Source organism: Brachycentrus maculatus, unplaced genomic scaffold, assembly GCF_059751285.1.
Source record: "Brachycentrus maculatus isolate JH-2025_06_01 unplaced genomic scaffold, ASM5975128v1 h1tg000163l, whole genome shotgun sequence".
Taxonomy (NCBI): Eukaryota; Metazoa; Arthropoda; class Insecta; order Trichoptera; family Brachycentridae; genus Brachycentrus; species Brachycentrus maculatus.
The window spans coordinates 476200-494168 of NW_028280916.1; the positions used below are offsets into that span (position 1 = coordinate 476200).

Genomic DNA, 17969 nt, shown 5'->3' on the forward strand with positions numbered 1-17969 from the left:
GTATACGTAGTAAGCTAGGATAGGGTACTGGTTGCGTTTCTATATGTCACGCGGGTGAGTTAGGATAGGCACTGCTTTTCTGCTTATATGGAATGAGCTTCCCTGATGTTCACTGATGAGTTTCATAATGTACAAAATATTTACAATAAGCACCATCCTAAATACAAAAGAATCAGTTAAAAATTACCAAGCTTTTTATCAGTCTATACTAAAGCATGGGAATATTAGTTTAAGTACAAGTGATGCATCATTAAATAGTGTTACTGTTGGCCATAAATCAGTCTTGAAAATAATATTTAAAGTTCAAATACGGACTCCCATAGAGGAAATAATTACAACTGATGACAGTCAAACTTCTAACTATGCTCTAAAACTATCCTCACAAATACATTTCAGAATTATTCTCGCATAACATAAAAAGCACCTCACAGAAAGTACTAAAATCACAATTAACACACTGTATGGAACTGATGTGCATAGAACTTCAAGATTCAAAATACAGAAACACATCAAACAATATCCAACACATACCTCTTTTGTTCAAAAGAGCTTTCATTTTTTGATATAATAAAGTTGTATAACCTGCTTCAATAATACGTAAAGTTAATGAAAATATAAACTTTATATAAAAATGCTATTCATAAATGGATTTTGAATGTTAGTAGATTTGAAGAAGATAGTATTATTTAGCTTTGTCGTGTTTGATTGTATAAACAATTTTCTCTCATTACTATTTTATAAATAAATATTGTAAAATATGCTTATTTTACAGAAAAACTGGGTGAAGGCACATTATTGTAATTTGCAATTACGTATATGGTAAAGCATTGTTCACTTTGTGGTATGGTAATATAACAATCTCCTTATCATTCATCATTTAGTGAAATGCCACTTTAAAAAAATGAACTGTCAGAAAAAACCTTTTTAGGTGGTATTAGAAAAAATGAACGATGAATGATAAAGAGAGTGGTAAATTAAGGGTACAAACGTTTCATTTTGGAACATGAATCACTGATTTAAGCGTGTTTTGCATTAATATACTATTGTATATCAGCTTGAGGCATACGTAAAACTAATTTGAATGTTTTCGATATGTTCATTAATAATTAAAAGAAAAATTAAAAACAGAAAAGTGATTTATTTAGTCGTTAACGCAATGTTGAATAAATTATATTTGATATTTCCGTAGAACGTTCAACGGAATTTCATGATCGCCGCGGAACATTTAGGGAAATTACCGTTAAACTTTTATGAGAATGTTAAATCCTATACAGAAACGTGACAAATGACATTTCGGCACAACACCGTAATGATTAATGGTTGACCACCGTATTCCTTAAAAATAACAAATTCGAAACAATAATCTGTAAAATAATTAAGGAGTCAAAGTTGTGATACTGTCACAGTTAGGATTTCTGCTTATAAAGTCTTTAATTTGCCTCAATTTACTTCTCTCTTCCGTGCCGGGAATCTTTTCGTATTAATAAAAGTGTCAACCAAAGTAACATTGATAAACTAACCCTATTTTTCTCCAAAGCCTCATGGCAAAAACTAAAATATTAGTATACGGGGTACCTAATAATATAGCTTCTTTTTCCTTGGCTATTATACTGTCAGCTTCATGAGAATACATATTAATTAATCTTACATAAATATCCTGAAAATATATATTTCTTTACAGTGTTATTAATATTTCAAATACAGACTTTGCGTCTTATCCCATATGCATAGTTAAATTAATATTTAATGATTTTATGAATGATTGAAGCAGATCATACAGCTTTATTCCGTGATATTAAAAGACTAAACGAGGTACATGTTACTTCTTGATCCAGTTATATAACACATCGCAGTCATACAGGAGAAAGTGACCAAGTGCATTTTTTACAAAAACGTGATCATTGACTATTCGATATCTTACTAGCTTAATATTGCCCTAAAAATCCCAAAGGATTTTAAACTTGGAAGTATAATATATTGACTTGTTAAAAATGACTAACTGCATTGATGTTTATTTTGTTGCCAAGCAAAAGTGACTTAAATGGCCCTGCTGAACATTTTACGCTTTGTTAGTTGGTCACTTTCTCCTGTACGACTACGATATATACATATAATATTGTTTTAAACGCTAAAATGATGACAGTAACTAATGTCGATTCATGATAAAATTACGTTACTCTAATTTCATATTAAATAAATATTAACAATCCATATGTATTATTCTATACATAAAGATGTTACCAATTTTGAGGGGTAGTAGGGTTGGTGAATTTATTTGAACAAAATGTATTTATTAATTTTTTTGTTTTGCTTTTTGGAGTAAATGAAATCAGAAGTTCTCAATATCTTTTGGTGCATGTCCAACAAATGTAGTATTTTTTTAGTTGCCAATATTTTTTGGCATAATTTTTAATCTTTTTTTCTAATTTAGATATTTATAAAATATCGTTTTTCCTAATTCATTTTCTAGAAACGTTTTTTTGAACCCAAAATTTAAAAATCACCCTCTAAGTGACATTTATCGCTCAATATTGATTGTGTTAGGAATAAAAGTAATCAATTAATAAAATATGATAAAATTTGCAAAGAGTTATTTTTGCGTTAATTGCATTTATATTATCAAATACTCATTTATTGTTTCGGCATTAGCTTTGTGGTAAGACATGTTACAATGATTAAAGAAAACACTTCTTTTTTTACAACTTGAGTTTTATTATAGACTACATGTTTCAGTAGTTAAACTTCCATCATTCAGGTCTGTATAGTAATTATTATACAGACCTGAATGATGGAAGTTTAACTTCTGAAACATGTAGTCTATAATAAAACTCAAGTGATAAAAAACGAAGTGTTTTCTTTAATCATCAAATACCCACTCATACATATTTTCGGAAGTCAATCAAATTTCTATCTATGTGAATTTTATTATATTTAATAAAAATAGTGCTTAAAAGATTTATTTTAGTTTAGGTTCCAAAATGTTGTAAGACCCATGTAGAAATGTTTTTGTTTAAATCGAAATCATTTTACCTGCAATGTCCAAGTGTTGGTAGCTTCAACGAGGAAAGCCTGAAACCTTTCATCAGCTATGAAGGTGTACCGGTCCACGGTGAGGATATGTGCATCCCGCTTCCTGATCCAGGATACCGATTTGTTTCCTAATTGTTTCACCTGAAAGAATAATTCCAATGAATATACCATTCCTACGATTTCATTGCAAAGGGCATAAAATAATTATAACCCAAAAAAAATGTTGAAAGTATGTTCAACATTTTGACTGTGTCAAAATATGTACTTGTTCACAAATCTGGATTATCTCCAGTTATGGGAGTTATTTTCCTTTTTTTTTTGCTATGTCAACAAAGATAAAGAAGAATATTTAAGTTTGGGAATTTACGGGGCTTACGACAGTCATAGTCTAGTTTGAGTGATCACTTTACACGCGTGTAACATTTACCAATTCTACTCATGCTTGAGACTACTCAAATTCTTGGAAGTTCTATATTTATGATCAAATTTCAAAATATTGTACTTGAAGCACTTTAAATTTCACTAGAGACATCTATTGGTGAGATGAAGTAGCTTTTTTACTGAGCAGAAACTCTTAAATGCCCTGACTTACATATTCTTGATCTATGTTAAGATGTAAAAAGTATTTTCAGCACATAAATAGTATATACCATAATATTCATATGGGAAATAAAATACGAAAAAGGACTTTTTCCCTAGCAATGAGCAAATGATATTTGTTTTTTTGGTAAAACATATCAATTTTTAATTTAAATTTTACAAAGTAAATACCACCGTTTATTTAAATCTACTGTGACACGTGTTTCTTGGAAAACTAATAAATATTATTAAAAAAAAATCGTAACTATTTTTTACTATTTTTTCACTAAGCCTCCTCTCGTTTACGAGTGAATTAAAAAAAAACTAGCCATGTTTTAGGTAAATTTTCAGGCGGTGATTACATGCGTAGGTAGGTTCTATCTAATAAAATACTTTTACTGTAGGACTCGGTTATTATTTCTCGGTAAGTATTAAAAAAACAAACCCTCCAGGTAATAAAGAATAATTATGTATAACTTTTGAGAGCGCGTAAGACATTCGGAAAATTTATTTTTTATAAGCGCGCCGTTAAAATTTGTCGCAAGTCATTTGCTTGAAAACCATTAAACACTTTAACGGCTGTCGTAAAAGAAAATTAAGTTAACATTGTCGAAGCGTTATTCCTGCCGCCATAAAAGGGTCAAGGCACAAACAGGGAGGAGAGGAATAGGGATCAATTTTATGCCTCCTCCGAGAGTTATTGGCTTTTGTTTATTGTAGGGCCGAGATTCTACCGCCGACGAATGGCGAGGCGAAGAGCGCTCCACGCGAAAATATTCAATACAGAAGACACACATACGGGGTGGCGCAAAAATAATCACTCTATTGAAAGATGTTCTAATTTTTAATTTCTAATTTCTAAGTAGCATCCTACGTCAATATTTGACGTTTGTAAGCTAGATAGTTGCAGTATACAAATAAATTCAAAGTGGTGCAAAATTAATCATCCAATTTTGTTTTTGAATAACTTTTTATATGTTTAAAATGTAACTTTGTTTTAAAATCGCTATAAAGTTACATTTTAATTATATAATGGAAAATAACCAAGTTAGTGCTTCAAATATAAATTATAATAACTTTTTTTCTATTTTATTAATTGTTTCGTTATTCACTTTGTGGTAAGACACCATGATATTGTAAGAGAAAAACACTTGTTTTTTTTTACCACTTGAGTTTATTTTAGTTATAGTTAGTTAAGTTTAAGTTTAAATTTAACCTGAAGATGAAAGCAAAGCTTCAAAAACTAGTCACAATAAAATAAACTCAAGTAGTAAAAAACAAATGTTTTTCTTTTCCAACTTTTTTTAAAAATCAAATAAATGATATGACGGTTGTAAGCCCCGTAATTGCCCAGACTTTCAATATTCTTCTTCATCTTTGTTAAGATATAAAAAAAAGATTTTGAGCAATGGAAATCTTTATTTGGACCTTTACATTTTTTCTGTTAAGTAGAAAAGATTCAGTTCAATTCAATTCAATTTATTTATTTTTATGATATCCGTCAAGTGGCTACCGCCAGTGTTGATATATATACATTTTATCAATTCGTTTATATACTGCAATTATTTTGTTCACAAATGTTTAATATGATTGACGTACAACGCTATTTGCAAAAATTATAACAACTTCCGATAGGGTGATTAATTTTGCGCCATCCTGTATATGATAGTTGGAGAATTTAAAGGTTACACCGGGTGAGGCGAGCGTATAAAGAACGTAATAAAAATAGTTATGTTTTACGCGATATCTGATATAAAAATCTAATGTTATCAAACTGTATTTTCCCTTTTATTATTCTGATACCCTGATACTTTGAAATGGTAAAATCGCTCGTATTTTTTCAAGAGAAAATTTACAGCAGTGTTATCTTATATCGATATATTAAAAAAGACGAAAAAGACTTTGGAAGTCCAGATATCTACAGGGACTTATTCATAAAATGGTTTAAGCGATCACTTTATGCACTACAAAATGATGAAACTCTAGATCGAGCTATATTTTTGTTATAGAGATGAAAAAGACCACCTGCCATGATGCCATTATTCTTTTATGATATAAAATTTGTTCAAATTGAACAAATTGAAATAAAAGAACAAAGATTTTGACACACTTAAAATATTGAGAATGTTATCATAACTTCATGTTTAACTTCACGATGTTTTTAGTGTGTCTAAATATTTGTTAAAAAATTATGGGTACAGTTGACAAGCTATTTACAAGAGTATTTTCTTTTTTTAAATGTAAACCAAAATGAAGAGTAATATATAAACAAGAAGTCTGGGCATTTACAAGGCTAATGGCCTGTTACAGGTTGGTTAAAGTAATCACGTTAAACACATGTAACATTCACCATTCTACCCATATTTGAAGATTAAAACAACTTGCAATATGAGAAATGTGGTTTTCTGAAACACTTTGTAAAAAAAACACTATATTTATTTTAACCAACTATGGGTAAAATACTTAGTAAGCCATATATATGTTTTACAATTATTATAGTATTAAATCGTGGGGGTACTGGTAAAAATTTATGTGGTTTTACAAGTAAAGTCTACCTTAAATTCAAAAGCGGGTAGGGATTATTCAAACAGGGATTTTAGAATAAACGTTTTTTGCCAATATACCCACAATATAATGAAATTAAAATAATTAACAACAAAATGAAATAACGTAAATCACATTTTATTTATTGTTTCGGCATTAACTTTGTGGTAAGACATGTTACAATGATTAAAGAAAACACTTCGTTTTTTACCACTTGAGTTTTATTATAGACTACATGTTTCAGAAGTTAAACTTCCATCATTAAGGTCTGTATAATAACTAAAATATAAAATATAAAATTGTTCTAAAAATAAATAAATACTAATCACTCATTTCACTCTCATAAATTAAAATTATTACACCTTGTTCCATATAAAGGCCAAATTATGAATTATCTTGAAAATTTAGAAATCCAAAAAAACCTGAATTCTAATAATAATTTATTAAATAATATATTGTTTCAAAATTCTTCACCATTGCTTTCCATTTTTCCTTTGTTTTCAAACTTCGTCCTTTGACTAACCCCTTCCCCTTACTTTCCCCTCTCCTTATTTTTAGAACAATTTTTATTTTATATTTTAGTTACTATACAGACCTGAATGATGGAAGTTTAACTTCTGAAACATGTAGTCTATAATAAAACTCAAGTGGTAAAAAACGAAGTGTTTTCTTTAATCATTGTAACGTAAATCACGGCGAAAATTTTTAAAGAGATGTATATGTAATAATAAACTTCTATATGAACATTTAAAATTTATACATTTTAAAGATAAAATTCTATTCGCTATTCGGAGAGGCATAAAATGCACAATTGTAAGGGCTGAGGTTGGGGGTCGAAGCGACAAATACGGTTTTCTTATTCACACTCTCCTGTCGCAAGTCAAATATGCCTATGTACGCAGCGTATAATATAATCCTCGTACAACCTTCAGATGACAAAGGGAACATTCTTTATAGGGTCTGGAATGTTCACTATTGAGGTGGAATCGCTATGAAAAAAGAAGGAATGAAATTCATACCGTACTTTGGAAAAAATATTGTGCACATTTGGCTGTGTATTTTTTTCCATGGGGTTATTTAGCTTTAGTAAAAAAAATGTGCAAAAATATTTTTCACGGTAATATTTTTTCACTGCGCAAGATTTTAAATGTTTTTTTGTATTAAAATATTAACATAAAACAAACTAAAATGATGTGGTTTCATATAACTAGCTAACTAAATAACCACCACCTCGCTTCCCCACAGCGGTAGGCAGAGATAATAGAACGTCACAAAAATCTGTCTTTGCAAATGATCTTCACCTCTTTCACATTCGTGTATCTCCACTCACCGATTATTTCAATTTCTGACTTGCCCACTTTCACGTATTTGAAAAACTCGGTCATGCCAAGTTTTTCTCGGTCTTCCTTTGCTTTTATCACCAACCACATTTGCCTTATAAATTTGCTTCATTGTTATTTCTTCACTCATTTGATTTACATACCCAAATCATCTTAACATACTTTTCTAAATTTTGTCGATAATGCTTATCTCAGTCTTCATCCTTTCCTTATTTCACCATTCGAACATCCATCATTCATCGTTTTAGTCTACTTTTCTCCTTCTTTTGGCAACTCCATGCGCCACTTTCACACATTAGGGCTGGAACCAGGACTCCATTGTCCATTGTACCTATTTAATTATACCAATTATTGAAAGTGTATATTGTATATATTATACATATAATATATACACGATAGCTCACAGTTCACTTCACCTTAAGAAATATATTTATTTAATTGAAATAAATCCTTTTTTTACAACATTTTCAGTGTGTCCAAATGCTTGTTCACAAATCTGGATTATCTCCAATTACAGGAGTTATTTTCACATTATTTTGAATGAACACACTCAAAATGTTGTAAATAAATTATCTGGTCAAATTATAAGCTTAATAATAAAAATGAAAATGGTATTTTCTGGCGTTTCTCATGTGTGTCATTATAATCCAGGATTCGGACCTCACATACTAATAAAAGAGTTTCTGCTCAATAAAAAAATTATTTTCATCTCACCAATAGATGTCTCTAGTGAATTTCTAGTGATTCAAGAAAAATGTTTTGAAATTGGTTCATATACATAGAACTCCCAAGAATTTGAGTAGTGTGGTTGTCAATAATGGGTAGAATTGGTGAAGGATCGTGTATAAAGTGATAACTTAAACCAGCCTATGACGGTCGTCAGCCCCGTAAATGCCCAGACTTCCACATTCTTCTTCATCTTTGATGAAGTGTTAAAAATAATATGAAATGAATCCTGTTTATAGTATTCTCAATTATTTTTTCAAAACATGTTATCCACATTTCTGTTCCACCAATAATGCTTAAATTCTGACATGGTGAAGCTCCGGTAACGCCACGTTTGCGCTTTATTTTAAATATTTGCCATAACCCATGTTTATGCCGATTTCAAATTTGATTTTGTTTGGATAGCATTTTATATCAAATTGAAAATCAGGGCTCCGGACAATTATTTGCTGTTTTTAATTACTAAACGTGTTTCGTACGCGACTGAGAGCATTATTAATTACAATCGTATATTTACAAAATGGCAGTGGAAGAGCTTTTTCCACATTTTGTGACGTTGTTATTCGAAAATTAAATATTTTATTTATTTTTCGAAATTGGGATTCAATTCTTTACTCGTTTAAAAAGTGTGTATGAATATTTGATGTATTTAAGCCATCTCAAGGGTTTATTTCAATAGGGGGAAAGGTGGCGGACAAAGCGTTTTGCAATATCAAACCCTAGTGTACTTATATATTATATAATTTAATTAAACAACGGCATCCTTCTTTAAGAGAATGCTTTACTTTAATCAGTTTAAAGATTGGATCATTTACACTGTGCATGTCACTTTTTTCTAATGCCTTTCTAACAACTTCTCGAATATTCTCAATTTTATCTTTTATGATAGTTGGAGGAATGTTTACATATCACCTCTCATCACTTGACAATCAATGAACATTTTCACTTATTTCACGCTCTAAATAAATTAAATAATTTACCACCAAAAACTTGATGCTATATGCATTGAAACATCCGTCACATAGATTTAATGAAATAGTGGTTAGACTAAGCTATTATAAGTAAGAAATGTCTTTTCATCTATTCGACAGTCACTTTGTGGTAAAACCTATCCATTTTAAATTAATGTTTTACTTAGTAAATATTACTATTACTTATAATCTACTGACATGTGTTTCGATGCATTCCACATCATTTTCAAACACTGTGTTAGATTCCCAGGTGGTTAGGATATGAAAATGATCCTTCCTCGGAGCACTATAAATGTTTAAAAATCGAAAAATCGACGAAATTACATCGATTTTTTAATTATGTATTATATTTGATTTAGCATTGGCTGTGTTAAAAAAATGATAATTCGATTATTAAAATAAGACATTTATGAAATACCATTTGTTTAGTTTATGTATTTTAAATTAATTTAAATAAGTTAATCTAATTAAAAATATGAATTAAAAGCAGTTTGTACTTTCATTTTGTCATTAAAACATTTGCAGTTTTCAAAAAAATCGTTTTTACATTTGTATACTGAAAAAATCATTAAACGTTAATATAAGTTTAAAAAACGCTTATCATGTTAAGTATAATAAAAAAAATCAAAACAAATAGGTGTTTTTCTGACCACACAGTGTAGAGGTTGATATCGTTTTACGAGTGTAATTTTGACAGCGATAATGATCACCGTTTCGGTGCTTCTGTTTGATAGGCTATTACTGGTGCCCAAATGTGAGCTTTCCTTTATGTCCATTGGGTGATTTTCCAGGTATATTTTCAAGCCAAAACAAATAAGGGCTCATAACAAAAATGGATTCGGAAATGACCCCACATTTTTTCCCATATGCACAAGTATGTTCCTACTCGGTGGCGAGTAACAATAGAAGACCTTACAAAAAAGAGATGTAGAACTAGATTTCTGTATTTTTTTTAGTTATTGAGATTGTTGTTAACATAATTTAAGGTTAGAATAAATACATTTAAAAAATGTTGAAATAAAGTTCTGGTAATACGAGTATATTTTTGATCGCTTTCATGGTGTAGAAGTTATCGCATTTGGCTACCGTGTTAGAAGCACTGTGTTAGAATCCCAGGGGAGTAAAAATAAAAACCAAGTGTTTTTAAATTTTAATATTTATTTAATATTACTCTAGACTTGTACCTGAAAGTAATACTGATTACTAACTAACTATCAACTTAACATTGCATCAATTTGATAGAATGCCCTATGCACCATTGGTTGCAAATGAAGATATGAAGAAAAATATGGATTTTTGTCCCAAAGACAAGTGACTAACAAATTTTCATTATATTATTTAAGAAAACAATCAAATGCAAAATAACGATTTCATTTACTAAGCAGATATTTCTATTTTATTAAATATCTTAGTTACGCTGTGCATCTCAAAAAAAGAGACTAAGCTCTTGTGCTTGAAGAGGAACTTACACTGATTAGCTTTTTATTGTATTATAATACAAATTAAGGATGTACCTACATATAACAAAATACAAACAATTTTGTTCTTCTTTTTCATGTACAAGAGGCAATCATTATTTTGTTCAGTAGTTTTATAGCTTCAATTTTTGGTATCTGCAGGGAGGGTGTAAGAAATATTTGATTCTTAAATGTTTACAATTCTTTTTAAATTAGTAAAATGGAATATAAAAAAGCAATTTGACTCCGACCCCAATGCAAGCCGCATCGGCGAAATAGCTGGTACTATTTATTTTATACTCTACCTCTACACATCTAACACAATTATATTAGTTTCATTTTAAAGATGAAGGAAGCGCTTTTTACTAGACACCGAGTGAAACAGGGATAAAAAATCCTTGATATTTCGATTTATTTTTATTTGGTACTTTATTTGGTATCAAAATTGCTTCCGTAGCGATGGGAAAAATCGCTACCGCAATTCATTGAATGCCTAAACGAGAAAACTAGTGTTTTTGACAAGAATTTTCACTCACAAATTACATGGAATTACCATATAGTAGTTTTAAACATACAGAGTAAACCCACTTACAAGTAGGAATAGATTATAAAATTTACAATGCTGGAGCCAAAGGAGAAACATGATAAGCGGTGTTGAATAAGCGGTAGCTAAATTGAGAGTCACTAGGATGCTGCGTAATTAAATAAGATTAATAATAAAAACATGAATATAAAGTAAGGTTATAAAAAAAAACGCTGTTGATTCGCGATCAGTATCAGAAAAAAAAACTTAAATGTAAGTCGATTGTTTGATTAAAGGTGAAATTTTTCATGAAAATTAAAAACAGTAAAAAAAAACAAATTGTATATTCACCATAAGATTATAAGAAAAAAAATACAAGCTTAAAGGAAAAGTCAACCAAACAATTGTCAGTCCAGCACTGTTCTATGGCTCCGAATGCTAGACGATGTATTGTATTACACCTACTCTAGGCAACAAGTATCTGCTAAAATGCGAATGCTTAGATAGTCACCTGGAGTGTCCCTTACAGACAAAATAAAGAGTTCACGCATTCGTGGAGGCCTGGGTGTAACTGATATTAATAGTAAGGTAGAAGAAAGGCAATTGAGATGGCATGGGCACATAGAACGTAGAGAACCTGAACATATTGTAAACCAGGCAATCGCCATGGAACTTCCTCGTAAGACATCTAGAGGAAGACCAAAAAAATCATGGACGCTACAGAAAGACAACATGATTCAAAGCAATGACCTAGGTGATGTTCCATATGATAGAAGGCCTACAACCTGAGGACGAGGAAATTTAACCCTAACAGTCTACAAAGGTGACAGGTTGGGATGAAGCAAAAAAGAATAAAAAAAAACGTAATATAAATATTAAAAAAATATTATTGTATCCTAAACTCCATTTCGTAGTAGCAGAGAAATCGACCTCGGTTATATTGTTTGAAACTCAAAATAAGCTTGTTGTTAGATAATTTCCAAAACGTAAAATAATCAAACAATCTAGGAAGGTAAATTACAAGGAAGCTATGTACAAACAGTAGAAATAACATAAACGTTAACGGTGACTGGAAATCGACTTCCAAAAGGTCAATTAGTTTCCCTGATATTACAATCGCTTCCGACAGTATTGTACAAAGATGTATTGAGTATACAAGTATTGAGTACAAATTTTGTAGAGTCGTGTATTTTACAATACGTACAGTCACATCAAGCAGCTTTAGTGGTGTTATAGCGTGTTTAGCTACCGTTCTGGAGGACCTAGGTTCGATTCCCAGGTGGGGGGGGTGAAAATAAATATCTGTATATTGACTCTCTAACATTTAATATTACTTAAAATATCTAATACCTTATCTACTACCTTTAATATCTAATATTTAATATTACCCTGGACTGGTCTCTGAAGCGCAAGAGTGATAACCTTGCCTTTATGTTAGTAACGATAACGATAAAACTGCTTAAATACAATGCAGTGCCCTATGCACCATTGGGTGCGGATAAGAGTTAGAAGAAGAAAGTTACTTCGATTCTAGGCTTTTCTTTGCAAGAGAACATTTTATTATACACTTGAAACTACGTAGTTTTAGGTGCGTAAATAGTGCTATGGTAGTATTGTTTGCATGCTGTGGTAGTGATTGTCTTGACGAAGGGACGGGTACGTCTCGAAACCGGTAGACATAAAAATCTCGGTGAGTTGTTATTTACTTATATTACTAACATTTTTGTAAAAAAAGAAATAAGTGAAACAGACTAACCATAAGGTAAATGCTTTAAATATTAATAATATTGAGAATAAAATAATATAACGATTTCCCTGATATGCTTGTATGTTTCGTTTATGAGAGGTTTCTATTAATATTCATATCCTCCCACGAGGGTATTAAATATTATGTTCTAAACAAAAGGTATGTACTTCACGTTAATTTCAGAAATAAATAATTTATCATCTCAAAATATAACGACTAAAATTATTAAATACGTATGTAAATACGTAATATTAAAATGAATATTCCTTTTTGTATAAATTACATTACTCCAATATTAGAACCATGAAAGGTAAAATTAGAAAATAGTCATATATTATAAATATTTTTAATAAAAAAATAAAAACCTTCCCATTTTACTCACAAGAATGACACACTGGTAATAGACAGTGGTAGTATTTGATGGTTACATTATACACAGTGAAATTAATCTGTACGTTTTTTATTGAACAAATATTATTTCATTTAATACTATTTTTTTGAAAAAAATAATAATAACCTTTTATTCCATATAATGTGGACTTTTAGGGGAGGCATTTAAAAGTTCACAAATAAGGTTATTCGAGCCCCCAATATATACCCCGTCGTTCATAAAAAAAATAGATTTCAAACATCGCCTTAATTTGAATTTGCTGGATAACGTAGTGCAAGACTGAAAAATAAATAAACAGTTAAAAATAAATAAATAAATAAATAAATGAACAGTTTTTTTAAATGTTTTCTCATTAAATAATTTATAATTAGTTAAATATTGTTAACATACACTTATTAAATTAGTAAAATATTGTTAACATACACTTGTTAAATGATTTAAAAAAATCCTAACGTGCATTGATTTTTGTTTTCGGTATTTACAGCTATTTTACTTACAAGTTAACCGAACTTATTTCCCGTAGCCAATAATTTTCCCTTTATTCCCTTTTTCCTTTGCCTTCCTCGTTATAGTCATTTTGCAATTTGTTTTTTTTTTATGTTCAACCACTATCTGCCCTCTGATTGCAAACAGCTGTATATGGTATCAAACGTTTTGATCAATATCACTAGTCTGTTTTTGGTTGGTTGAAATTATTGTTTTTTAGCAAAGAGCCCGCCAATGTACTTATTACTTTTCTGTCCATGAAGTTTAAATAAATATTTTTTTCCAAATTTTCAACTTTATTTTCCGAAATTAAATTTTTCCAAATGAAAACTTTCAGATTGGTAAAGCAACTTCGTCACCATCAGTGCTTGATATAACATGAGGAGCGTTCTAGGACTGTTTCTAAAAGTAGGAACACCGTTGGGATAAGTGTGTGCATCGTAAAGGTGAATACTTCGAAGGGGACTCAAACATGTAACTTCTAAATAAAGTACGTTTTTGTTTTATGACGTCAGTCTACGTATTAATTGAACACGCCAAGTGTATTTACAAACCTTGCATGGAAGATAGGCGTGTGTGCCAAGTTGGGCGGTTATATTTGTGGGTGTAGCTGGATCAAAGTATGGTCCTGTGTAGAGGCCGGAAAACCTTTTTACAGCATGCCTTGGAAGTGGAACCTCTCCACATGAAAGCACTGTAAAAAAAAACAAATAATAAGTTCCATAACGACACAAAAAACTTCCATCTTTAGTAATTCCACAGCGCCACCAAATTCAAGGAGTACCACTTTAACGAGTGTCAAATTGTTGGGCGTATTCTTAGATTATGATCTCTCACTTAAGACTTACATAAGCAAACAAGTATATATTTTATTTTTATCAGCTAAAGTAAATCCTTTCTCTTAGTGTAATGGTCAGCATGCTTGGCTACCACGCTGGAGGTCTGGGTTTGATTCCCACAAGGGAGGTGATTTTTCACTCTAATATTTATTCAATATTACCCTGGACAGATGCCTGCATCGTAGGGCTGATCACATTTCCTTCATGTGTTAACGATTAAGAATAAGGATACTGCATTTATATGATGCAGTGCCCTATGAACCATCGGGTGCAAATAAGGGTTTAAATAAGAAAAAACAATAAAAAATCAAAAGCTAGCAAGTGAAATTTTATTCCGAAATAACAATCCAGCATTTCTGTAGAAAATATTTGGACTTATTTCAAATTCTGAAATGTTATTTACGAAAAATATTTTAATGGGAAATTTGAAAAAAATATAGACTTTTTGTCAAAATGGTTATGTTTTATATATATAATAATAAAATTTTGTTAATTAACTTTGAGACTGAAAATAATTTTCCTTCAAGACTTCGTTCAAGGTCTTGTTTCCTGTACAAATTTATAAAAAAAAATCAAATTAACTTTAATAAATCTTTGAACCTTTCAGTTCAAAGAATACAGTTTAAAAATTATTTCAAGGCAGAAAACTAGCTCAAATTATATTTAGAAATACTGTTTCATTACTTTATTTCATGAAAAACAAGAACACTGATGTTTGTTTAAGACAATCTCTTACTACAGAGAAGGGCAAAAGGGCCAAAAAAGACCAAATCAATCAGAATTCAAAATGTAGATGTAACAAAATCGTTCGTGAATGAAGAACAATGTATGATTAGTTGTCTGGAAGTTAGGAAACTTGGAATGTTTGTCAAGACCGATGCGTGTAGCCTTATATCCTCTCGGTCTACCCCTGAAGGAAAACGGCGTTAAACTAGTGTTGACGAATTTAAAACATGCAAATATTACTTTGAATTTTTTTCTTAATATTTTTCTTCTCAGATGTGCCGGTTTTCGTATATGGACCCAAAGAAATGAATTGCTTTAAGTGCTATAGTAATGACGTGTAGGATAGTGTAGTAATTGTCCTGACGAAGAGACGAGTATGTCTCAAATCTGGGAGACTAAGATCACGGTAAGTGGTTATATACTAATATTATAAACATTTGTGTAAATATAAATTTCAAATATGTAACCTAATTCAGCAATGTTTGCAAAGTACATATATATACATATATATATATATATATATATATATATATATATATATATATATATATATATATATATATATATATATATATACATACATATATATATATATATATATATATATATATATATATATATATATATATATATATATATATATATACATACATATATATATACATATATATATATATATATATATATATATATATATATATATATATATATATATATATATATATATATATATATATATATATATATATATATATATATATATATATATATATATATATATATATATATATATATATATATATATATATATATATATATATATATATATATATATATATATATATATATATACATACATATATATATATATATATAAACACACATATATATATATATATATATATATATATATATATATATATATATATATATATATATATATATATATATATATGTATAACCCTTATCCGCGCCCCAATGGTGCATAGGGCACTGTGTTATATAAACGCAGTGTTATCTTGATCGTTTACACATGAAGGAAAGGTGATCAGCCCTCCGCTTCAGGTACCAGTCTATGGTAATATTGAATAAATATTACAGTGAAAAAATCACATTTATTTTACCCCCCTTGGGAATCGAACCCGGGACCTCCAGAACGGTAGCCGAGCGTGCTGACCATAACAAAATATAATAAAAGTATAGTAAAAGTTTGCAAAGTCCATAAAAAAAATTAATAAAAATAATGTCCTGTCGTAGGCTGGTTACATGATCACTTTATAAGCTGTTGTATCATTAAAAGCTGCATAAAAAATCATGTTTTCAGGCGTCTTTAAGCATATTAAATAATTCAGTAAGGATCATGCATACGTTTAAATAAGCGGGTTTCTGCTTAATGAAAGCTTACTCAAATCAACCATAGATGGTTCTGCAAACTCAAACATGATGCGATAAGAGTGGTTATAATATTTACACTTTTATAGAATTCTATAAAACTTAAAAATATTAATATAATTATCCTATTTTAAAAGTTTATTACTAACGAAAGCTTCATTTGCTAAGGCCATTAATAACCATACGTTATTTAAACGTGTGCGTGCACTTTAAGTTCAGGAATAAGGAATATAGTCGCTAGCAGGTTAAAACGTTAATACTAATTTACATTCTAGGTTAGTCAAAGCAATATACACTGGTATTACTAATTAATAGTAGGGTTTACATTAACTTTGGCTGTCATAATTACGAATATTACCACTTCTATATTTAAATATATTATTTTAATTGTATGTCGCGAGCACGCAATTACTAATTGATGTTTGTGAAAATCACAAATAATTTTTTTTTTACTTCGTAATAAAAATAGTTTTGGATAATTTGTAAAGCGCCATTTTCGTGAAATATAAAATGTAACTGAAAAACTAAGAGTATGTATGAGGAGATGCATGAACGTGGAAAAAGCGAAGAGAGTTTGAGTGGTGTGACGCTCTATTCTCTCTGTCTACCTTTGCGGGAAGTGGCGTGATAGTTAGTTAGTTTAGTTATTAAGAGTGAAACTTTCACGTAGATCTATTAAGAAAGATTTGGATTTTTTCAATGTTAATTATTTTGTGCTATGAAATATTTTTTGTTTGTTTAAAATTCACTGTTAATCAATTCCAGTTTTATTAAAATTAATATTTACTATGTAGGCATAATATAAATTCGATACACACAGAAAATCATCCCCAATAAGTTTTCAGCCGAACTGGGCAACGAATAAGCTAAATGTAAACAACGAATTTATTTGAAACTCAAGCAATTTAGAGGAAAATCGTATCCGTCAGTTTCCCGAGTTTTATATGAAAACATAAATGTACATGTACCTGACGAGGTCTCTCGGAGGTGGGAAGGTGTGGATTTGACCCTTCGTATGAAGTTTTAATTAAGTACACCTCCTGAATACTGAATTTCAGGAACGGGCGCTTTCAGAAAAGTTAAGAGCATTAACAGAGTTCAGTTTGTCTTTGCGACCCAAAGCGGCAACATTTCTCATCGCGCTACGTACCGGCTTGTTTTCCACGACTTTGGAAATTTATTATGAGGTTACATAATCGTTTTGGACGTGTGCCAATT

General features: G+C 30.0%; 1 protein-coding gene across 1 annotated transcript in view; it reads right to left on the reverse strand.

The window, feature by feature from the left end:
• The window catches only part of LOC148308482 (lachesin-like), a 31238-nt gene extending 14437 nt beyond the window's left edge, over window positions 1-16801 (reverse strand). The window contains exons 1-3 of the mRNA XM_088261640.1: window positions 16765-16801; window positions 14349-14488; window positions 3031-3171 (exon numbers count right to left, since the gene is read on the reverse strand). Of these exons, the coding sequence (XP_088117766.1) occupies window positions 3031-3171; window positions 14349-14488; window positions 16765-16801 (318 nt within the window). The remainder of the gene's footprint in view (window positions 1-3030; window positions 3172-14348; window positions 14489-16764) is intronic.
• Between the last annotated feature and the right edge of the window lie 1168 nt (window positions 16802-17969).